At 33.7% G+C, this 24,929-nt stretch overlaps 1 protein-coding gene across 2 annotated transcripts in view; it reads left to right on the top strand.

Annotated features, from left to right (window-relative positions):
• The window catches only part of LRRC1 (leucine rich repeat containing 1), a 160,515-nt gene that overhangs the window by 44,800 nt on the left and 90,786 nt on the right, over nucleotides 1–24,929 (top strand). For both annotated transcript variants that reach the window (XM_074310636.1, XM_074310637.1), the window contains exon 2: nucleotides 10,996–11,113. In XM_074310636.1, the coding sequence (XP_074166737.1) occupies nucleotides 10,996–11,113 (118 nt within the window). The remainder of the gene's footprint in view (nucleotides 1–10,995; nucleotides 11,114–24,929) is intronic.

Below are 24,929 nucleotides of genomic sequence, written 5' to 3'. Positions count from 1 at the left end.
GGGAAAATTTCCAATCATAAGAACTTCTGGAGTCCTGCAAAAAGTAGTGCTTACATTGCCATTTTTAGTAAAAATAAATAAAAATAAAAACTTTTGAAGGCCAACTGGTCAGCAAATATAATTCACAGGAGATTGTCAGTTGGTCCAGCAACATTAACTACAGTGGAAGAATCATGCTATTTGAGAATCATTTATTGGTGCTGTGGTTGTTGGTGAGGTTTTGGTATGGCCTACAGCAAATAATCCTGCATTTTTGCATATTTATTGGTATAAAATGGAAACTGAAAATGTTAATTTGTCCTCTTACCTGGGCCATTGGTATTTTAAGGTATAAAAATTAAATTTTCTTTTAAAATAGACATAAAAAAGAAACCAGCATACAGTATCCTTGGAAAAATGTCAGTATTGAAAATTGCTTTTCTCCCTTCTGTCTTATTTGTGAGCAAAGCAAATTTGTTAGACTTGGCTGGCATGTTAAGGTACAGTAACAACTCATGAGGTTTTGCTAAATTGTACCAAGGACTGGAATGAAAATTCATCAGAGTAGGATTTGTTGGATAGTAATCCCTTCCCTTATGACTCAAATAATAGGGGCAATTCAAAAAGTTTTCAGAATTAGTTTTCATCCTGGTTAGGATTCCTCAGTATTATTATTAAGGTTTTCTATTTAATTCTTTTTGGGAAAGTAAGAATATTAAAATGAGTACACATTAAGATGAGTAAACCATTTTGTTTTCACAAAACTGAAAGTTTGAGTTACTCAAGAATGGACTTTTTTCCTTTTGCCTTTTTACTAACATGTTTTTGGGCTAGTAGGAAAATGGTTTGAGCAGGTATGAAAAAGATACTTCTATAACCCCAAAGAAGATCTGTAAAATTTTTTGGAAAATAGGAAAGGGTACAGATAGAAATATTTGCTTAAAATGGTCAAATCTTAGTTTTCATGTTAAATTGCAGTTGCAAGCTAGCTACAGTTATTTTTAGGATATTTTAGTATACTTGTCATTGTTGGACATTAGCAGTTGGAGAAATGCCTGATTTATATGCCAAGGAAGTCATTGACCAAAAGAAAGGCTTCCTTTACATGAAAATATTTGTAATAGCATTGTTTATGGCAGCAAAGAGTTGGAACCAAAGTAGATACTCATCTAGCAGGTAATGGTCAAACAAATTGTGGTCCAAGAATTTTAAAATTCTCTTATAAAGGATGATTCTCTGGAAGGAAGATGTATACAGGAATGTATGATGTAAAAAAAAATCATTAGAAATATATTTACAAAAAAATTAAAAATGACTGTGCCAAGTGAGTGCTTTTTCTCAGTAGTATTATTAATGAGAACACTCTGGTTCTTAGCATTCTGGTTTTTGATTTAAAAGTGGTCATGGTATGATGGTCTTAGAGGAAAACCTCTGTATTATTAATTCAATGGACATGAATTCTTTTTTTTTTTTAAATATTTAAATATTTATTTATTTATTTTTCATTTTTCCAAATTATCCCCTCCCTCCCTCCACTCCCTCCCCCCGATGGCAGGTAATCCCATACATTTTACATGTGTTACAATATATCCTAGATACAATATATGTGTGTAAATACCATTTTCTTGTTGCACATTAATTATTAGCTTCCGAAGGTATAAGTAACCTGGGTAGATAGACAGTAGTGCTAACAATTTACATTCGCTTCCCAGTGTTCCTTCTCTGGGTGTAGTTATTTCTGTCCATCATTGATCAACTGGAAGTGAGTTGGATCTTCTTTATGTTGAAGATTTCCACTTCCATCAGAATACATCCTCATACAGTATTGTGATCTTCTGGTTCTGCTCATTTCACTCAGCAACAGTTGATGTAAGTCTCTCCAAGCCTCTCTGTATTCCTCCTGCTGGTCATTTCTTACAGAGCAATAATATTCCATAACCTTCATATACCACAATTTACCCAACCATTCTCCAATTGATGGACATCCATTCATCTTCCAGTTTCTAGCTACAACAAAAAGAGCTGCCACAAACATTTTGGCACATACAGTGGACATGAATTCTTAATAAATAACATATTTTTGGTGCATTTATAACCAAAAACTTGGGAAATCATCTAGGTGAGTATATGAGTGTTATTTTTTATTCTAGTGCTTGCTAACATTCTACTGTTGATAATTATTGATTTGATCAATTCTCTGAAATGTAAGTTCTCTGTAGCATTAAATACCAGTGTTTTGATTACCAATGCAGTGCTTAACTTGTTTTCAGCAGTTTTGCCTGCCATATCCAGAGAGTTTTATAGTTGTCTAACCCATGTTTTATTAGAAGAAATGACCACTATAAGTAAAAGTATATTGCTGATCCTCCAGTTATCTTAAATGATGGACTTTAAAAAACATAAAGCAATGTGCCATGTATGCTTTGGTCTCCTTCCCCTCCCACCCCTTAAAACTCAGGATATCTGTGAACCTCTTGAGGAACATTATTATATGCTTGGTGGAAATTAATTTATTCAGGCGATCCAGATTGATAAAGTGCCTTTATATTTCTCCAAAGAATAAATTCCTCTATTTTTCTTCTTTCACTTCTTTCAGCCTTTTTTCTTGAAAAGCTTTTGTCTTAGAGGGATTACAATTGTTGTCTGCAGTGTGCTTAAGTTTAGAGATTGCTATTTTAACTTGGGGGCAGGCACAAGGAGCATGACCTTTTTTTTTTTTTTTTTTTGTTAGCTTTAGCAGTGATCTATAAATTATGGCCAAAGACTCTTAAATGAGTGAATACCAAACTGGGACTTCTCTCCCATTACTTCTTTTTGAAAGATAGGAGTTTTCTTCTGGTGACAGGCTAATCTACTGTGAGGGTGTAGTCCAAAGGCTTTGATTGCATTAACTTGAATTTGAATTAGTTTAGTGAGGAGTGGTTGAGGTTACAAAAGTAGACTATGTAGATAAATGCAAAACTTTTAGATTCAAGTCACTGTTCTTGCCAGTTGAGGTATATTGGAAGTCAGTTTCATCTTTGTCTTTCTTCTACTTCAGAAATTCCATTTGTTCCCCAATTAGTGCCTTTTGGATAAAATACAAACCCTTCCTAAATAGCTCTTCCTAATTTTAAAAAGCTCTGTAAGGGGCAGCTAGGTGGCGCAGTGGATAGAGCACCAGCCCTGAATTCAGGAGGACCCGAGTTCAAATGCGGTCTTAGACATTTAACACTTCCTAGCTGTGTGACCCTGGGCAAGTCACTTAACCCCACCCTCAAAAAAGAAAAAAAAAAAGCTCTGTAACTGTAGGTGGGTAGGTGATAAAATGAATAGAGTATCAGGCCTAGAATCAAGAAAACCTGAGTTCAAATATGGTCTCAGTTAACTAAATTGAATCACTCATCTAGTGACCTTGGGCAAATCACTTAACTGTTTGCCTCAGTTTCCTCATCTGTAAATATGAGCTAGAGAAGAAAATAGTAAACAACTCTAATATATTTGTCAAGAAAACCCCAAATGTATTTTCAGAGTCGGATTTGACTACAGAGATTGAACAATAATGAACATAACTGTAGCCTTTGCATTTCTATGTTTTATATTTTTGTTTATGGCACACTGTTCCCCCTCATGAGCTCTGTTATCTATACAGATTATGTTCTTTGCTGCCTCTTATGCATTACATTGTCCCAGTCTTCCCCACTTCTGAAATTTATTCCCTTCTCACTTCTGCCTTGTAGAGTCCCTACTTTCATTCAAATCATAGGTCAAGTGCTATATCCTACAGAAAGTTTATCTTGATCCCTAAAATTATGGGTTACTTTCCATACTTCTCCTCCCCTACAAATTATTCTGTATTTATATGTAGGGTATCCCAAAGAGTAATTTTTCCTTATAATATTTCAATATAATTCTATATGTTTTAATTTAGACACTTTAAACATTATTTTGAGAAGACAAACTTCACTGGAATACTCCTGGTATAAATGAAGTGAGAGCATTCTCAGAGACAGACTTTAAAGCATAGAATTATAATCACATTTGGGATCAAGAATCATAGAAGAGAAAATATTACAATTCCTCAAAGTTTATTAGGTAAAATATAGCTTCTCTTAAGTTGACTTCTAAGGTAATAGAGGAAAAAGTAGATTAAATGTTTGACTCTTCAACTTTTAAAAAAAATGATGCTTGTTATACTGAATCAATCAACAAACATTTATTAAGTGCTAGATTTTATGTTGTGTTAAAGATGGAAAGAAAGCAAAAAAACATGGTTCCTTTAAGGAACTCACATCTAATGGGTGAGACAACATGCAAAACAGCTATGTTCATATAACATATATACAACAAAAATGGGAGGCGTTAGAAGAAGGTTTTGTAGCAATTAAAAGAGTAAGCAAGATCTCTTGCAGAAAGTTAGATTTGAGCTGTGTCTTGAAGGAAGCCTGGGGAATCAGGAGATAGAGGTAAGGAGAGAGAGAATCTTTCTATTTTAGACATGAGGAACAGTCAGTGAAAAGACATTGAGTTAGAAGATGGCATTTTACCAAGATATAAGAAGAATGGAAAAGTAGGATACTGGGTTATCAAAAGCTTTAGAAGCCAGAGGATTTTATATTTGATCCTTGAAGTAACAGATATTTTATTAAGTGTTTACTATTGTGTTAAGCACTGTGCTTAAATATTGGGGCTATAGAAAGATAAAAGTGAAAATCCCTACTCTTGAGGTACTAATATTCTTTTTTTTTTTTTTTTTTTTTTTTTGAGGCTGGGGTTCAGTGACTTGCCCAGGGTCACACAGCTAGGAAGTGTCAAGTGTCTGAGACCAGATTTGAACTCGGGTCCTCCTGAATTCAGGGCTGGTGCTCTATCCACTGCCCCACCTAGCTGCCCCCAAGGTACTAATATTCTAACCAGAATTCATTCTGATTCTTACACATAATCATTTTTGACTCAGCACAGTTACATAGCATTTCTAAGGGTACAGTGAGTTAAACTATGAATCAAAGAGCAATTGCAAATTTGCTTTGGGAGAAGGAATTTCCTTAAAAGCAGATTAATATATTTATGAAATGACAAGTCAGTTTAAAAAAAAAAAAAAGCTGATAAAAAACCTAGCTATTTAATTGTACCACCCTGTTACTCTGTGCAAAGGGCTCAATTTCTCTGCCTGTCGTTTTCTTGGTCTTGTTTCCCCTTTGCCTATACTCTTCCTGGCTTAGTTATTTTCTGAGGATTAAACTTATCTATCTTATAAGATAATATTTCCAATCTTTTCTTCATCATTTCTGTAGCTTTTGTTTCTTAGTAGTTTTTACTGTGTGGCAGTTACCACAAATTTATGTCCTAACTGCATAAAGAAGGCATTTTTTTTTTTAAGTTGATAATGCATGTCTTACTGTCTCCTAAACAGCTTCGTATTTGTTCTCATCTCTTTATTAAGTTCATTTCATGAGTATTCTTTTTTTGATGGTATTGGCACCATCCATAATTTGTTATCATCTACATGCTGTAATTCCCATTTCAAATTCCTTAAATTCATACATCCTGGACTAATTTCATTAGTCCCTCCTTCAGCCTAATTATGATGTTGTTTTATCACTTTGCGAATGTCTTAATTTTTTTATTTGATTTGATTAGAAGATGCCTTTGACAAATATTCTAAAATGTTTCCCTGAAGCTGACATTTCACATGTGGTAGAAAACTGTTTTAGACTTTTGTCAGATAATAGTCAGCTAAATATTTAATAGAAATTTATCCTTGGGCCTTGTTCCATTATTGATGTCTATACAGATTTTGCACACTAATGTTCCTTTCACTATTTCTTAACAAGATTTACAGATTACCATATCATAAGGAAGAAACCTCTAGAGATCAGCTAATCTAATCTATCCTAATAATACAGTGAGAAGAACAGCTTTGGAATCAGAGGAACTGGGTTTAAACCTCTATGTACAATTATGATTTCCATGTAATCATACTGTTGTATTTAACAGAGTAATTGCTATATAAGTTAGTGCTTATATCTATTTTTTAAAATACAAGACAAGAACCACTTCTTATACTTCTCTTGTATTCTTTCTGTTTTAATATCTAGCATAATGCTGGGCACATAGTTTTTGTCAAGGAAGAGTTGATGAGATTTGATGTTAGATTTGATGGAGAAAATTATAGGAATAATAGATCTGATGAAATATGAAAGAAAGTGTGTGAGACAGGTGCTAGATCCCCTTTCCCAAATTAACTAATCAGAGACATCTTCAGGCTTTCCAAGAGAAAGTATTTAGTTCCTGCAAGGAGAGGCCCAGCACACCCAAGAGCATCCCAACTTCCACCATGTGTTTGACTCAACCAGCAGGAAGTATAACACCTAGTTAAATAAGAAAAGACCAAAGTCTTTTCATTGGATAGTGTCTGCTTCCTGTGGGTCATGTCACTTCCTGTAACTTCACTCAACTTCCTATGACTTCCCAGGGTTCAGGGTCTGATTTTCTGCCTTTGAGAATAGGGGAAGTTGTTATGAGTTGAAGATTGCCTAACCTCTCAATCTGAAGTGTACATTTTGATTATCCAAGTGTGTAGAAAAAAAAAAAAAAAAGGAATGTACTTAGCCTGACATATAGTATAAATGCTGTTTTTTTTTTTTTTTTTTTTTTTTTTTTGTCACATAGATATTGATTTAGGGAGTTGTCAGCCTCATTCTGTCCATCCACAGGTTTTTAAGATGGTTTTATTCTACTTAATTGTGTTTAGCACCGTAAATCACGATATTATTGAAATAATTTCCCCTAATTTTTTCCTTGATATTTAACTAACAGGAGGTTTAGGTAAAGACTTACATAGTGAGAATGGTCTTATTGGCTTGATAAGAACTCTTAAAAGGTCTCTGCAGTAATTATTACTAAAGGTTTTCACTTTTTCATGGTGTTAGAATTCAAAGGAAACTCAGAAATCATCTAATTCAAACCCTTCACTTTACAGTTAATGAAACTGAGGACTAGAGAAGGGAAATTACTTGTTCTAATTCATACAGTGAGTTAAAGATGAAACTGAGACAAAGAACTCAAGCATATCTAGACTCTTAATGCTGTACACAAAATTCAATTTAGCAAATATTTATTAAGTATGTACTTAGATGCAAGAGTCTAATTTGGTATAGAAAGGAAAACCCTGATTTTGGGGTCAGAGGACCTGGGCTTTTAGCTCCTAGGGCTTTGGGAAAATCACTTTGGCAGCTGCATGGAGACTGGATTGCAGATGGAGAGACCACATGCAACTGAAAGAATGTTAGAAGCTGGTGAAATAGTCCAAGTGCTAAAAATGATCAAATCCTGAATTAGAGTGGTGACTGTGAATAGAAGGGTTAAAGTTAGGGAGGCAATCATTTATAAAACATATAGAGAATTGACTCAAATTTATAATAATACAAGCCATTCTTCAATTAATAAAGGGTCTCAGTATATGAATGGATAATTTTCAGATGAAAAAATTAAAACCATTTCTAGTCATATGAAAAAATGTTTTAAATTGCTATTGATTGCAGAAGTGCAAATTAAGACAACTCTCAGGCACCACTACATACCTCTTAGATTGGCTAAGATGACAGGAAAAGACAATGATAAATGTTGGAGGGAATGTGGGAAAACTAGGGCACTAATATGTGGAGTTGTGGACTAATTCAACCATTTTGGAAAGCAATTTGAAACTATGTCCAAAGGGCTATCAAACTGCATATCTTTTGATCCACCAGTCTGTGCTGGGTCTGTATCCCAAAGAGATCATAAAAAAGGTAAAAGGACCCACATTTGCAAAAATGTAGTGGCAAGGAATTGAAAACTGAAAGGATGTCCAGCATTTAGGGGGATGGCTAACGAAGTTATGACATAATGAATGCTATGCAATATTATTGTTCTATAAGAAATAAAAATGTTTATAGCAGCCCTTTTCATAAGATAACCCATTTCATTCATAACCAAGAAATGGAAACTGAATGGATGCCTATCAGTTAATCAGATATTAGATATATCAGATAGATATATATCAGATATACTCAGATATATAATATTCTGCGACATTAATATCAGTTGATGGTTATCAGTTATGGTATATTAATGTCATAGAATATTATTGTTCTATAAGAAATGATCAGCAGGATGATTTTAGAGAGGCCTGGAGAGACTTACATAAACTGATGCTGAGTGAAGTGAGTAGAACCAAGAGAACATTGTACAGAGCAACAAGATTATGTGATGATCAGCTCTAATAGGCTTGTCTTTTCAACAATGAGATGGTTCAGGCTAATTCTAATAGATTTGTGTTGGAGAGAGTGATTTGCATAAGAAAGAGGACTGTGGAGATTGAATGTGGATCACAACATAGAATTTCCATCTTTTTTTGTTGTTGTTTATTTGCTTTTTTTGTTTTATTTTTTCTAATTTTTTCCTTGTACAGCATGAAAAATATGGAAATATATTTAGAAGAACTGCACGTGTTTAACTTGTATTGGATTAGTTGTTATCTAGAGGAGGGAGCAGTGTGAAGAAAGGGGAAAAAAATGGAACACAAAGGTTTTGCAAGGTGAATGTTGAAAACTATCTTTGCATATATATATATATATATATATATATATATATATATATATATATATATCCCCCCCCCCCAAGCTGGGGTTAAGTGACTTGCCCAGGGTCACACAGCTAAGAAGTGTTAAGTGTCTGAGACCAAATTTGAATTCAGGTCCTCCTGAATTCAGGACTGGTGCTCTATCCACTGCGCCACCTAGCTGCCCCCTTTGCATATATTTTTAAAATAAAAAGCTATTATTTAAAAACTAAAAAAAATTAATGTTGGGGAAGAAGAATTGGCAATAATTGGCATTTGCTGGAAAATGTGGGGTGAGGAAAAGCAATGAATATGACTCCAAACTTGTGCAACTTAGTGTCTAGGAGAATAGTGGTGTCTTCAACAAAATAGGGAAGAGGAATGAGTTTGGGAAAAGATAATTTGTTGTTGTGGTTTGGATATGTTGTACTTTAGATGCCTTAAGACATTCCATTCTTTCTGTGTGAGAGAAAGGGTATTATGATGTATTAGCAGTATGGCCTTAGAGTCTTTAAGTCTTACATGTGACATTCCTGCCTTTGTAATCTTGGGCAAGTCACTTAGCCTATTAATATCCTAGACAACTTTCTAATTCTTAGTAAGTTTTACATTTTCTCTGGGGGTAGTTAACATGGTGCAATAGATAGTTTTGAATGTGGAGTCAGGAAGACTGAGGTCAACTCTAGTCTCAGACTTACTAGCTGCATGACCTTGGGTAAGTTATTTGCCTCTGTAAATTGATCTGGAGAAGAAGAGGCAAACCACTCCAGTATTATTGCCAAGAAAACTATAAGTGGGGTCAGACACAACTAAACAGTAACTATCATTTTTTGTAGCTCTTTAAGATTACAAAATACTGTTCATACATATTCCCATTTGATCATTAGAATACTGTGAGATATTTGCTATGATTATCCTTTGTGATCCTAAATTATTGATAATTAGAAATTCCCTAGACTGATGAAATCATATTTCTGCAAAAAAAAAAAAGTCTGGATGGTTTAGATCACAGCTTCTTAAACTGTAGTTTGAGACTTTACATGGGATCACATAAATGAAAGTAGGAGTCATGAAGTAATGATTTATTATCAGTAAATCTTTGATTTATATACCTATATAACCTGGATTACATAAAAAAATTTTAGGCAGAAAGGGGTCACAAGTGGAAAAAAATCTCAGAAGCTCTGATTTAGATTATAGTATGGGAAAAGGGGAAAGGAGATGCTGTTTTCACTGCAAGACTGACAAATAGAATTACTTTTATACTTTGTATAGAATGATGATAATAGCTAGTATTTATATAGTGCTTTAAGGTTGGAAAAGTTCTTTATATTTCATTTGTTCCTCACAACAATCTTGTGTGAGGTAGGTAATATTAAGTGACTGGTTCAAAATCATATAGATACATGTCAAAGGCAGGATTCAAACACAGATCTTAATGACTTTCAATCTAATGTACTCTGCCATTTTGATAGATAAAACAATTTTTCCTATAAGGGATATATGTGTACATATGTATGTGTGTATATTCAATTAAGCTTTCAGTTAAGTTAATCAATAGATGGGTTTAGAACAAAATCACAAGTGAATTTAAATTCAGTGTTTCTAGAATTTTAATTTGATAAAGAGTCATGTCTAAATGCCCAAATTAAACTTATTATTCATTGTTCCTTTGATCAAGAATCTTGACCATTTAATTTTGTTAGTCATGAATTAAATTTTAAATATATGGAACTAGGGCCAGTATTATAATCTTGCCTTTTTGACCATGTTTTCTTCAAGACAAAGAGAACTTTCATGCTTGAGTAAACACCCGGGTACATTGTGAACGTGCCCAACTGCTTAAACAATTGGCATTGGTTTGGTTATTCAAATGGGTGACTTGCTTGAAAGGCTTTTGTGTCCATTAATACTTTAGTTCAATCAGTATAAAGGAATTTCACTATTTTTTTCTGTAGATTTAAATTACCTCTATAATTATAATGACTGTAGAGAAATACCCCTCCTTTTTATATTTATTATATTATATATTATATTTTTTGTTGTCTATATTTTATTACTTTATTTATTATTTTGCATTATTATATGAAACTCCTTGTGAAATAATTTTTAAAGTATTTGATATTTTAAAATTAGCATCCAAAATTCAATGGGCTTGTGAACCACATATTTGTAGAAATATTGAACTTTTTATCCCATTAGTTACTGTCCTCATAAGCTCTCTCTCTAGTTGTAAAAAAATAATTATTGGTGGCTAATTAAATGGCTCCAGTTATCATTAATTCATACCATTAATAAAATTAATTTATAATTAATAAAAGCAAGTGCTTGTTGAGTGACTGAGCAATGCCTTAAACTTTCATATGGTCAGAAAATTTGGATTATATACTTATGTGAAACTCATGCACCTTATGTGATACTATTTTGTCTTTCAGCAATTTTTTCAGCTAGTGAAATTACGGAAACTTGGACTTAGTGATAATGAAATTCAGCGGCTCCCTCCAGAAATCGCTAACTTCATGCAGCTGGTAGAGCTGGATGTATCTCGAAATGGTAAGCAAAAAATTACATATTATTATTTACTATACTTTGTGACTTAACAAATTGAATCGAGAAAGACATTATTGCTACAATATATTCTTTTCTTGAATCTTGTGGTTCTAGAACATATTTGTATTCTAAGTGCTTAGGATAGTGCCTGATGAGCAGTAAGAGAGGTGTAGGAGGGAAAGATTGCTGATAAATTGATGTTAAAAAGACCTGAGTTCTGATCCTGCCTTAGATGTTTATAAGCTCTGTGATGCCTTTCAAGTTATTTATTCTCTTTTAGCTTCAATTTCCTAAGCAGTAAAAGTAGGATAATGGAACCTATCTTCTGGGGGAGTTTCTGATAAGACAGTGTGCATAAAGGGTTTTGCAAACTTCAGCATACTAAATGCTAGCTGTTATCTTCATCATCATCTTTGCTTGGTAGAGTAAAAAATACTGGAACTACCTTGTTATTCTTGAATAGTTGAATCAACTCTAAATAATTGCAAAATACCCACCCACATGCTTTTTTTGAAATCACCTTGTTCTTTTTAATGCTGGTACAATCTTTGTAAGATGCATTAAACTATCATTCTTTTTTTCATTTCCTCATCCTGGGACTGTGTGTACTTCTAAGCCTTGTTAAATATTGTTTATTTAACGAGAACAGATCTGCAGTTGTGTTTCACTGACATCTGTGACACATTTATTCTTCAGTATAGCTTTGTGAGTATTTTTATACAAAAAGATCTCTTTTGTTAAAATTTTTTTACTAGTCTACAAAATGTCCATCTTAGTCTCTTTTTAGTGGCCATTTTTACCAATGCTCATGTCTTTTTAGTTAATCTCTGTTCTGAAGAAACACAATATTAATATTGTCTCAATTCTATAAAAATATTTTTACTTAAAATGTGGTCATTAACAAAAATAAAAATATAAGGAATATATTCTCACATAAAGTCTTTAGCACTTAACTAAATAGGACTAAATGAATAAATAGACAAAAAAAGGCAAAATGCCTTTTGTTTTCCATTTGTAGGTATTGATAATCCTTGTCAAGAAATTGATAAAGTTTTATAAAAGCAAAAACAATTATTGGTCTCTGATAAGAATGGAAATGATTGAATGGGAATTATTTTTTTCTATCAGATTTCTCATATGAGAGTTTGCATACAGGATATAAAAGCATTAAGAAGAAATCTATAAGACCACAAACCATTCTCCAAATGATAAGTTGTCAAAAGGTATGAACCAACAGTCCTTTAGAAGAAAATTGAAAAATATAGCAACTTTAGGAAAGAATGCTTTAAGTTAAGATTTAACAAACTATGATGGGAACTCCAAATTAGGCCTATTGCCTGTTTTTGTATAACTCTTGAGTCAAGAGTAGTTTTTACATTTTTAAATACAATAAAACTAAATCATAAACTATTTCAAATATAATAACATTTTATTTAAAAATGTAAAAAAAACCAACACAGTTTTAACCCATTAGCTATACAAAAACAAGCTGCAGGATTTGGGCTATATTTTTCTGATACTTCCTCTGAATTGCTAATAATTAAAAGAGATGCAAGTCAGAACAACCCTGAGATTTCACATTACACCTAGCAAATTGGCAAGGAAAAGAAAAGATTGATATAATGAGTGACAGAAGTGGCTAAAATGATTATATTCTTTCCTCTAGAGATTCTACTTCATCTCCAAAAAGAAAATTTCCATGTTCCACAAAATATTTATGTTACATTTTGGCATTTTGTGGTAGCAAAGAACCTGAAACAAAGTAGAAAGGCCATTCAATTGGGGAATGACCAAATAGATTGTAGCTAAATGAATGCAATAAGAATATTAATGAACTGAAAGAAACAATGAATGTGACAAATACAGAGAAACTTAGAAAGACTTAACAAGAACTGATACAGAGTAAAGTAACCATAGCCAATAAAACTATCTAGGAATTACTGCAACATAGTAAATTAAAAGATGAACAACCGTAAAACATTTGAAAATGAATTTGTAGAGTATGAAGAAAAGATTGACCCCAAAGAAGAACTATGCCTATTACTTTGCAGAAATAAGTAGTCCCCAGGTATGGAGCAATGAAATAGAATGCCCATTTTTTGATGTATTGATCCATTTTATTGGTTTTATTTGTATGGGTATATGACTTATTCAACCATATATGAGCCATATGTATGTATATTTGTTCACATTCTATCCCTCCTTCCTTCCTTCCTCATAGCCCTTCCTGACATGGTTAGCAATCTGACATAGACTATACATGTGTGATTGTATAAAATATATTTCCATATGAGTTGTTTTTTTTTTTTGAACAAAACTCAAAACTAAAAAAGAAAGGCAATGAAAAATAGGATGCTTCTGTCTATATTGACACCATCAATTCTTTTTCAGAAGGCAGGTAACCCTTTTTATCATGAGTCCTTTGGGATTTTCTTGGATCATTGTACTCCTGAAAATAATTCATTCACAGTTATTCATTATACAACATTGCTGTTATTGTGCACAGTTTTCTCCTGGTTTTCCTCTCTGCTCTGCATCAGTTATAAGTCTCCTTAACTTCTTTCTTGTTTATCTAAAATTTTTTAATTTAGTTACTTAATTTTAAAATTTCTAATTCTGAGAGGGGAAATTTGGGATCCTACCCTAGTATAGTTTTACTGCCTGTTTCCTCCTATAACTAGTTTAATTTAGTTAATTAATGTAGTTTAATTAAAAATTTAAATAAAGCTATTCCATTTGATGTATATATTTTTAGTACTTTAGTTTTTCTTTTTTCTTTTAATTAAATCTGTTTTTTGCTTTTCCTTTGTCTGAGATCATGACTGTTACCCATTGGTGTTTTTTTTTTCACTTTAATTGAAGAATAATATATTCTACTCTAGCCCCTTACCTTTATTTTCTGTATGTCTCTGTATTTCAAGTATAATCCTTGTAAAAACTATATTGTAGACTTATGCTGTTTCCTTCTATTTTATGGTTGATTTCATCCCATGTTCCAAAATATTGAATAGGACCGATTGGACAAAGTTTTCTTAAGAAGTTTGAGTCTAGGCCTAAGTCATGTGATCCCTATTCTCAGAGGTCTGCAGAGCTGGAAGATCTGGCCTTGGGCTGGAAGTCACATGATTACTAGGCCTAGAGGTCTAAAGATCAAGACCCTAGGTCAGTGACAGGAAGTGACATGGCCCACAGGAAGCGGACAACATTGATGACTATTGGTCAATGATGGTTACTTCCTTTTAGTCTATCCAATGAAAAGCCTTGGGCCTTTTGCTATTTAACTTCCTGCTAAGCAGGTCAACAAGCACATTTTAGGAGCTGAGATCTCTTTCAGGTGTGTTTGGGCCTCTCCCTGAAGGGACTCAATAAATGCTTTCTTTTTGTTCTTGAAGATCATCTCTTAATTAGTTAATTTTCAAAAGAGGGTCTAGCACCCATCCCACACAATATGATATTCTATGTCTTCTTTTTTGATGTGGTTGCTATGAAATCTTGTATAATCCTAATTGTGGCTCCATATTGAATTGTTTATTTTTACCTTGATTTGGGAACTCTGAAATTTGACTATAATATTTCTGGGAGTTTTCAAAAATAAACATTTTTATTAAATTGGAGAAGATATTATAAAGGACACATGAATTAGGATCACAATCACCCAATATAGAAAGGCCCTAAGAGGTTCATTTGGTTCAACCTTCTAATTTTATATATGAGGAAACTGAGGCCCAAGCATTTGAGGTGACTTTCCCAAAGATCATACAGTAATTAGAGAGGGATACTAGCCTGAAAGTCTTCTTTGTACTATTTTAGCCTACCTCTGCCATTAGAGCTTTTTGATCCTGAAAATGAAAAGAAGTTTTTACATTAAAATATTTTTACATGACAACTGGAACAAGATGGAAAAAGGAATGTACGTATCTTGCTGTGTGCCCAATTTTGTTTTCCAGCATTATAGTTATAAGAAGCTTTTCCTAAAAGCATTGTCAAGACAAGAATTAATTACTCTTGTCTCCCTGGGACTCATTCCCTCTTTCTTTCTTTTTTTTTTTTTTTTTTTTAATTCTTTTTTCAGTTGCTTTCTGTTTGTCTGCAGGTGCTTACATCTTGTGAAGGATCATGCTGGTCTTCTGCCTTCTTGTTAAACAGTTTTAGAATTGCTGAAGGGGAGGGTGCCCAGATCGAGGGTGGCTGGTACATGGATCCTTTCAGTGGTTCTTGAAGCAGAAGGTGGTTGAGATAGAATTGTATTTGCTTGTTGCTTCTTTCTTAGTGAAAAAAGAGAGGATGTAAGTGGTAATACAGCTTTTCCTCTCCTCTCTTCAAGGCCTCATCTCCCCCCAAATCTCCTTCCCCTTTTATAAAGTTGAAATAAGATTAAAATGGAGATTGAGGATAGTCCAGTGTTGTTAAGGAGGAATATGTATAAGGGGGAGAGACAGTTATTCACAAACTCTGCCATTGTTCATTACTTATAATGGATAAATTTTTATTAAGTGCCTAATACATACATAGCATTATGCCAGGCAGTGAGGGTACAAATTTGGAAATGAAGCAGTCCCCCTCAAGAAATTTATATTTTATTGGGGAAGACAACAAAGTATATCTGAAGTAATTGAAAGATAGACTGATTTTTAATTTTCCTAGCAATTTTTGTCAAATAGTGAGCTCTTATCCCAGAAGCTAGGGTCTTTGGGCTTATCAAAGTAGATTACTGTAGTTATTGACAATTGGGTCCTGTGAACCTAACCTATTCCTCAGTACCAAATAGTTTTGATAACTGCTGCTTTATAATATAGTAGTTAGGTCTATTATAGTGAGGCCATCTTAGTTGACATCTTTTTTTTTTCTGTTAATTCCCTTGAAATTCTTGACTTTTTGTTCTTCCAGATGGACTTTGTATGATTTTTTTTTTTAGTCCTGTGAAATGTTTTCTTGATTATTTGAGTTTGATTGATATGACACTGAACAAGTAAATTAATTCAGGTAGATTTGTCATTTTTATTATATTGCATTTTTAGCCTTATTTACCTCAATTTCCTCATTTGTAAGAGAAAATGGCAAACTATTCCAGTATCACCTAGGGAAACACCAAATGGGGCAATAAAGAGTCATAAAAGACTATATAAAAACAATAACAAAAACAAAAAATCCTGGACTTGGAGTCAGGAAGACCTGCATTTGAGTACTGACCCCAGATACTTACCCTGGGCAAGGGATTTAACATCTTTGATTGGTAAGAAACAGTACCTATCTAAAAAAGCATATATTCTCTTTTTGAGGTATAGTATGAGATGAATATTGTATAATGGAATTACCATGTACAGGTTAGTTAGAGTTCAAGGATAACATCAAAATACTGAGGGAGACCAAGAAAGGCTTCATGGAGGAGGTAGTACTTGAACTGAGTCTAGGGGGAATCTAAGGTGATGATGAGAAAGGGAATACATTCAGGTATGATTTGTATGTACCATGGCTATAAAAACCAGTATTGGCTGGAATGTCCAATATTTGAAAGGGAAAATAATATGAAATTATACTTAAGAGCAGCTTTTAATATAGAGTAGTTAGTGCTTGATCTCAGATTCAATGGGAAACCCCTGAAGGGTTTTTTTTTTGAGGTAATATTTTGCCAGTTATATGAAGGATGGATTAGAGATGGGATATACTGGAGAAAAGAATTCTTAGGTTATGATAAATGGTCTAATAAATAGTCTAGTTTAATAAAAGATAAAAGTCCTGGTATAGAATAGTGACTGTGAATATAGTGAATAGAAAAGATCCAGAGGATAGTGTAAGCTAGAATCAGCAATTTATTTGAAATGGGAGAGAGTAAAGTCAATGATCACCCTAAAGTTATGAACTTGGACTGGGAAAATAGTGCTATATGGCATCATATGATCTCCAAGGTCCTTTCTATCTTTATGAATCTTTTTTGTGTGTATACATGTACATATGTGTATATACATATACTGGTACAAATTATTTTTTTAAAATGTATTAACAAGTACTTAAGTATAAATAATTGACATTTATATAGAACTTTGAATTTTACAAAGTGTCTTTCAGATATTAGCTCATTTTATTTGGCTGTATATGTGTTTATATGAATGTAGATACAATAAGCAAGAGATGATTAGTGAACTATCATATATATGTATATATTCTAAAAAGGATTCCTATGTTGGGCTGGACTGTGTAACACTAGAGTTTTATGGAGCTTATGTGTACATTTCAATATTTTAAAAGATTTTAGATTTTATCTTTTAAGAGGTATATAGTTTGTAAGTTCCTGGAGGGCAGAGGCTGTTTTATTTTTGCCCTTATAGCCCCAGAAACTGGCATTGTGCCTGGCATATAGTAGGTACTTGATAAATGCTTGTTGATTGATTTACAGATCCAAAACTTTCATATTTTAATCCATGATTATAAATAATTTCTGTGGCAAAACATGTTTTTCTTCTGATAAGCCTCTTAGATAACATTCATACTTTATGTAGGCTCAATCTGACTAGAGTTTTGTATTTAAAATCTTTCTGGCTTGAGAGGATTTTCCTGTTTCCTCCAGAATCTAGGGTTGATTCTAATGGCATGTGGAGTAACTGTTTTACAACTAGATCTGTGGGTGGAGGGAGTATACTGAACTAACTCAAGTCTAGATAATCAATAAAACAATAAATTAAGTCCTGATGGGTAGTGTTTATTGATTTCTAAAGTCTAAATGAACACATTGAAAATTTAACAATTGGCTCTTGCTGGTCAGTTCCAACTGGCTTCATCATACCACCTTGAATCATTGATTTGGTATAATTGTATTTGGAATCAGAGACTTTGTTTAAGCTACACTGGTGTCTTTTCCTAGCACAAGTCACTCCATCACCTGATTCTGAGCATTTTCATTGGTAGTGTCTCATCCCTAGAATGGTCTCCCTCTTTCTCTCTGCCTCCTGGCTTCCTTGGTGTCTTTTATGACTCACCTAAAATCTTACCTTCTGCAAGGAAGCTTTTCTGAGTCCTTAATTCTAGTACTATCCCTCTCCTGTCTCTGATGTTTCTTCTTTATTCTACCTATTATATCTTGTTTTGCTTAGCCTCCCCTGTTAGACTTTGAACTTCTTGAGGACAAAGGGTTGGGATTTGTTTTTCTTTGTATCTCCAGCTACTAGTTCTCTTGTGGAGGGCAAGGTCCTTGGCATAGTACCTATATGGCATAGGAGTTGGACTTTGTATATACAAAAGGGAGTAGGTATAAAACTATATCCTCAACCTTGACTGTGTATCATAGCATCATAGAATGGAAGCTGGAAGGGACCTTAAAAGCTATCTAGTCCATCTCACTCATTTAACAGAGGAGAAAATGGAGAGCTTGAGAATCTTTTCCCATGGTCACCGAGTTAGCACATGGCATAATGGGGATTTGAATCTAAGTTTTCTGACTCAATGCACCTCTCTGCTTCCTGCTAATATAAGTAAGAGTAGGAATTGAGCATGAGTAGGTGGGTAATTAGGAGTGAAACCATCATTTGAAGGAGAAATATACATATTTCTCTGTAATAGATTGATAGCATTATTCAGTTTTTATATCAGAAAAGGTATCAGCATCATTATAATAATATTGTAATGAAATTATAGAAATTATATAGGAATATTATAAGCATTGCTTATTTCTTGTATGGATGCTTTCTTTTGGGTTTTGAGTAAAATTCTCAGTTTGATTGGATTCCTTCCAGTCAGATGACTGGATGTATATATTGTTTATAGTTTGGTTTTATGGTATGTTTAATTAACTCTAAAACCAATATTGAAGGTTACTGAAAATGACCTTGTTACATCAAACCCTCTTATGTTTTTGAGCATATTCTACTATAAAAGTCTGTTTGGCAAACAGTAAATTTACCATGCCTCTAAGCCCTCCCACTCAGTTATGAACAGTCTTCTTTTATTGCTACATCTAATTGTAAACACACCCACTTCAGAAGTACAGCAGAAGCCAATTTTTTAAAGTTCTTGCAGACTTCAGTTTTGTCATTGTCAAGAAACAAGAAGCCCTTGTCCTGTTTCTTTCTAACTGCCTTATTTATGTTCACTGTCTGCTCAGGATGCTTGTCTATATGGTTTGTAGTTCAGCAGGTGGGTTTTCTTGTCTCAGCTGTTTCTGGGAATAGTACCACCCAGGAGAAGCATAAATCTGAAGGGGAAAAGTATCCCAAGTGTCTCTTCCCTCACTCTCTCAATTTTGGATACTATCCAGTCCAAAATTTGTTTTCTTGTTCTGAAACTACCACTTCAGGATGATGAACCCTCTCCTGGCCTCTTCCCTGGCCTTCTATTGTGTTAGGAAGTCAGAGGCTAGCAAAGGTTAAAGTAACATGGGAAAAAATTACCACTACCTTCCCATTCACAATTTTATTCCAACGAGAAGCAAATGTTTTTAAGGTGAAGGCAGCAGAAAGGAACTATACTCTTTGTTCAGTTTTTCCAACTTCCCTTTCCAGGTGAAAGCAAATTGATTTTGGAGGAGAGAAAATATGTCTATACAGAGGTGCTTTAAAATACTGAGGAAATTCAAAGATTCTATCCTAGGATGCAGAACTTAAAAAGGCTATTAGGGACCTCCTGGGGTCTAGGAACTTGTATAAAAAAATATTTTGATAACTATTTAAATATAATTGGTTTCCTTTGTAGTCCTGTGCATTTTTCTTTTCATTTTCAAAACATTGCTTTAAGAACGAGCCCATACAGCCCTTTTTTGTAGTGGCTAGAAACTGGAAAATGAATGGATGCCCATCAATTGGAGAATGGTTGGGTAAAATATTATTGTTCTGTAAGAAATGACCAACAGGATGAATACAGAGAGGCTTGGAGAGACTTACATCAACTGATGCTGAGTGAAATGAGCAGAACCCGGAGATCATTATATACTTCAACAACAATACAATATGAGGATATATTCTGATGGAAATGGATATCTTCAACATAGAGAAGAGCTAATCCAATTCCAATTGATCAATGATGGACAGAATCAGCTACACCCAGAGAAGGAACACTGGGAAATGAGTGTAAACTGTTAGCTTTTTTTTTTTTTTTTCTCCCCAGGTTATTTTTACCTTCCAAATCCAATTCTTCCTTTGCAACAACAACAACAACAAAATTCGGTTCTGCACATATATATTGTACCTAGGATATACTATAACATATTTAATATGTATGGGAATGCCTGCCATCTAGGGGAGGAGGTGGAGGGAAGGAGGGGGAAAATTCGGAACAGAAGGAAGCACAAGGGATAATGTTGTAAAAAATTACGTATGCATATGTACTGTCAAAAAAATGTTATAATTATAAAATTAAAAAAAAAAAAGAACGAGCCCATAGACACATTAGACTGTCAAAGGATTCCATGATAATGAAAAAGATTAAACATCCTTGTTCTAGTTCAACTACAAACCCAAGGCCCTCTTTACTTATTTTGTTTTAGGTTTTCTTCTTCTAAAAAGTAAAAAGTATAGAAAACATTTTATTATATTCTTGCTTTTTTATTTTTTCTTTATACTTCTATTTTACTTTCTCATCTTATCTTGACCTAAGTGTAGAAGACTGAACTGGTTTTTTTTTTTTTTTTTTTTTGCTACTATATTACAGGAATATTTATATTTCTGGCATGATGATATGGATATTCAAATTCTTTCCCAGACAATTACTATGTGAATATCGGTATGATCCTCAGCCTCTCCCAACCTGTTTTCTCATCTAAAAATGAGTATAATAATACTTGTAATGCTTCTCTCTCAGAAATATTTTGAGAAAAGCACTTTATGAAGCTTAAGATGTTATACAAATATGAATTGTTGACATTATTATGATTAAAAAATCAACTACTTTCTGACATTCTATAAAATCATAACTCTACTACCATTGGAATTAATGGTTATCTAGGACAACTTTCTTCCACTTTCTGAATCTGACTTTTCTCATCTCTAATATGAAAAAGTTGGACTAGATAGAATGGACAAAATGTTGGAGTTGGAGTTAGTTTGAATTCTTACTCAAACATTTACTATGTGATCCTCAGTTATTTAAACATTTTTAGCCTCAGTTACTTCATCTGTAAAGTGGGTATGATGATAGCACTTTAGAAGGTAATTTTAAATGAACAAATAGCTCTTTAAGATCTGTGAAATGCTTTACAAATATTACCTCAATCATTTTTCATTTGTGTGTGACTGTAGTCTCATTATTTATTTTTTTTGCAAAGATATTGGAGGGTTTGCCATTTCCTTCCAGCTCATGTTAACAGATAAGGAAACTAAGGCAAACAGGGTTAAATGACTTGTTTAGGGTCACACACAGCTAACAAGTATCGGAGGTCACATTTGAACTTAGAAGGTATATTTTCTTTTCTCTGGGACTGGTGCTCTACCCATTGCATTATCTGTCCTTCAAGAGCTATATCAATGTTAAGAATTGCTGTTTTTGTTGTTGTTATGAGTTAGAAAGAATCTTGGAGGTCATATGTACAACCCTTTCATTTTACAGATGAGGATGTTATGGCCCAGAAATGACTTATACAAGAACACAAGCAGTTAAATCAAGATTTAAATTTGGGTCCTTTGATAGCACATCCATATGTCCTTTTACTGCTTTATATTGCCATTCTTGGACATATTTTCTGAGGATTCTTTCCAGTTCAGACAGCACCAAAGACTTTGCAGATATACTCCCATTAGTATATATCATGAGGCACAGTAGATAGAGCACTGTGCCTGGAGACAGGAAGACTCATCTTTGTGAATTTAAATCTCGCATCAGACACATATTAGCTGTGTAACCCTGGGCAAGTCATTTAACCTTGTTTGCCTCAGTTCACTCATCTGTAAAATGAGCTGGGGAAGGAAATACCAAACTACTCAATATTTCTGCCAAGAAAACCCCCAAAATGGGGTCAAAGAGTCGGATGTGACTGAAAAGTCACTGAACAGCAACAACAGTATAATAATGAATCAGCAATGTTTCAAAAAAAGAGGCTAAGGACCAATAGTCTTCTAAATTTGAATCTTTTTAGGTTACCAAGCCCTTTCTTTAACCCCAGATTCTTAAAGTGTTTCTGCCCAGCCTATCCAGTATGTTTTTATTCCTTCCTGGGAGAACCTCTGCTTTATGCTGAATTTCAGTAACAAAGCTGGATTCCTGGTTGAAGGTTTTGTCACTGTAGAAAATACTTGCAATATTTTTCTTTAAAAACCCAAACAAATAAAACTCTAGCGTGTAGGCTGACATTTACTAATGGCTGTTCAGTTAGGCAGTGTGGGTATTGGATTTGTGGTTGCCAGCTGGAAGAGAGATTCCAAATGAGTAACAGAGTTGTTTCATTTTGCTTTTGAAGTAATCTATTTTGTCATGTGAATCTGGTCTGAGCCAAGTGATAACAAGCCACTAGGTAGCCTGAGGCTTCCTTCTCAGCAACCTAATTAAAAATGTTGTGACCTGTATTTCCCAAGCAGGACAATGATGTCAACTTGGACCTGTCGCTTACAAATCATCAGAGCTCCTTTTTTATATTGTACTTTGAGCACAGAGTAAGTGACTCACACTTTTGGCTTGAACATTTCAGAGCCTGGGAAAACTAGAACTGGAGCCAGATTTTCAGGTCCCCATTCCAGGACCTCTTTTGTCAAATTGTGAATGGGATATGAATCTTGATAAAAACTGATGAATATAGATGGACACATATCAGAAAGAAGATTTGAGTATGAATTTTGCCTCAGACAGTATTAACTTTGTTTCTGTGGTTTTTCTTAATTTCTATTTCCCTCAGTTTCCTTGTCTATAAAACGTGGATAACAATAGTGCTAATTTCCCAGATTTGTTGTGACCATCAACGGGATATTTGTAATGTACTTTGCAAACTTTAAAGCTTCATATATGTATAAGCATATATTTATATATTAATTTATTATTATAATTAAACAATATAAGTATATGTTAGTTTATAATGTGTATAGTTACATATATAAAATTTAAAATTGTTACTAAGAATTATGATGGAGAAAATTATTGTTTTCAATAAATAATGTAGGTTGGGAAGTGTTTATTTGCTTTTAGCTTTTAAAGGTCCAAATTGAAGACCTTTGCTCTGGATAAGTTTTGACTCTGGAGTCTATCTAATTTGTCCAATGTATGAGAATTGACACTTCTTCCCATCCACAAATATATGTGGCTGTTGAGAGAATAAACAGGCATCTTCATTATCTTTTAGTAATATACTTTCCTAGAATTTGTTGAATATAATGTATCTGAATAATGTCAGCTGCTTGTGAGATTTAATCAGAATAAAATTTAAATTTTAAATGAAAGTAAGCATTTTTAAGATTGTTTAGAGGAAAGTTTTTTGCAAACCTTTAAGCTTATTATAAATGTAAGCAATAATAATAATAGCTTTTAGTTTGTCAGTAGAGGATAAAAATGTGGTTTTAAAGCTTCACCTTTCCTTCTAGCTCTCAAAGGTGAGCTTGGAAAGGGGAATTTCCAAAAGACTGTGCCAAGCCAGAGGTAGATCAGATAGAGATTAGAGAGAAGTGGAGGAGTAAACAAATTAGGAGACTTCTTAGCTTGACCTAAGATCAGATATTTTTAACATATCCTTGCTTGTGTGGAATTATGCCAAGGCTGCTTACCTTTGGGGCTTCCAGTCCAGAGCCAAATAGGTGCAGAAGAAAGAACTATTTAAGGCAAGCACTCTTAAACTTTTTTGGAATCATAGGATTCTTTGGTGGTCTGGTAAAGTTCACCTTTAGTTGTATCTGAAGGTTCAGACCCTACCTTTGACTTAACTACCCATGTAACTCTGGGGCAAGTCACTTCCCTTTCCTGATCTCAGCTTTCTCATCTGTAAAACAAAATGGTCTTCAAGATCCCTTCCAGATCCTTGGATAAAATGTAAATGCCCTAAGGACAGTAATTAATTATCTTTATATTCTCAGTGCCTAGTGCCTGGCATATAGCAGATCTCTAAATAAATGTTTGATTTTTGATTAATTGATGGCATCTCTAAATCCTTTTATTTTATTGATTTTTTTCCCCTTATGGAAAATAACTTTATGCCTATGTACTCTTCCTCAAACCAGTTTATTTTTCTTAGAGGGATTGGAGAAATTGGTCATAGCTCAACTCTTTTGTTTCCTTTATCTCAAGGACAGTTGCTTTTTTTTTTTTGGAATAAAATAGTAAATAGGTAGGTAGTCTTATTTTTCCTAAAATTGTGGTACAGTGAAAAGAATATCTGGTTGAAAGTAAGAGGTCCTACCTTCAAATCCCACCCCTGTCATCACCTTTGTGACCCTGAGAAAGTCACTTAACCTAGGGAGGTCTTAATTCTCTTACCTATAAAATAAGATAAGAAAACTAAGAATTTTTTAATTTAAGTAATTTCCCCAACATCACAGTGCAGTGGGGATTTGAATCCAGGAAATAGGCTAGGGGCACATAAGATAGAGTGCTAAGCGTGGAGTCAGGAAGAATCATCTTCCTGGGTTCAACTCTAGCATCAGACACTTACAAGCTGGTGAACCAGGGCAAACCACTTAACCTTGTTTGCTTCAGTGTTTCATCTATAAAATAATGGAAAAGGAAATGGTAAAGTACTGCAGCATCTCTGCCAAGAAACCCCAAATGCAGTCACGAATTATAATATACAACTGAAAAACAGTTGAAGATTTGTTAGGGCATACACTCCAAAAGGCAACAAATCACTTGATAAGTAAAGCTGGGCACACAGTAACAACATGCTACATCTGGAATCAGGAGGACCTGAGTTCAAATGTGGCCT

Source organism: Sminthopsis crassicaudata, chromosome 4 (assembly GCF_048593235.1).
Source record: "Sminthopsis crassicaudata isolate SCR6 chromosome 4, ASM4859323v1, whole genome shotgun sequence".
Lineage (NCBI taxonomy): Eukaryota > Metazoa > Chordata > Mammalia > Dasyuromorphia > Dasyuridae > Sminthopsis > Sminthopsis crassicaudata.
The sequence above is the reverse complement of the archived record's forward strand: the minus strand, read 5'-3'. Positions and strand labels throughout refer to the sequence as shown.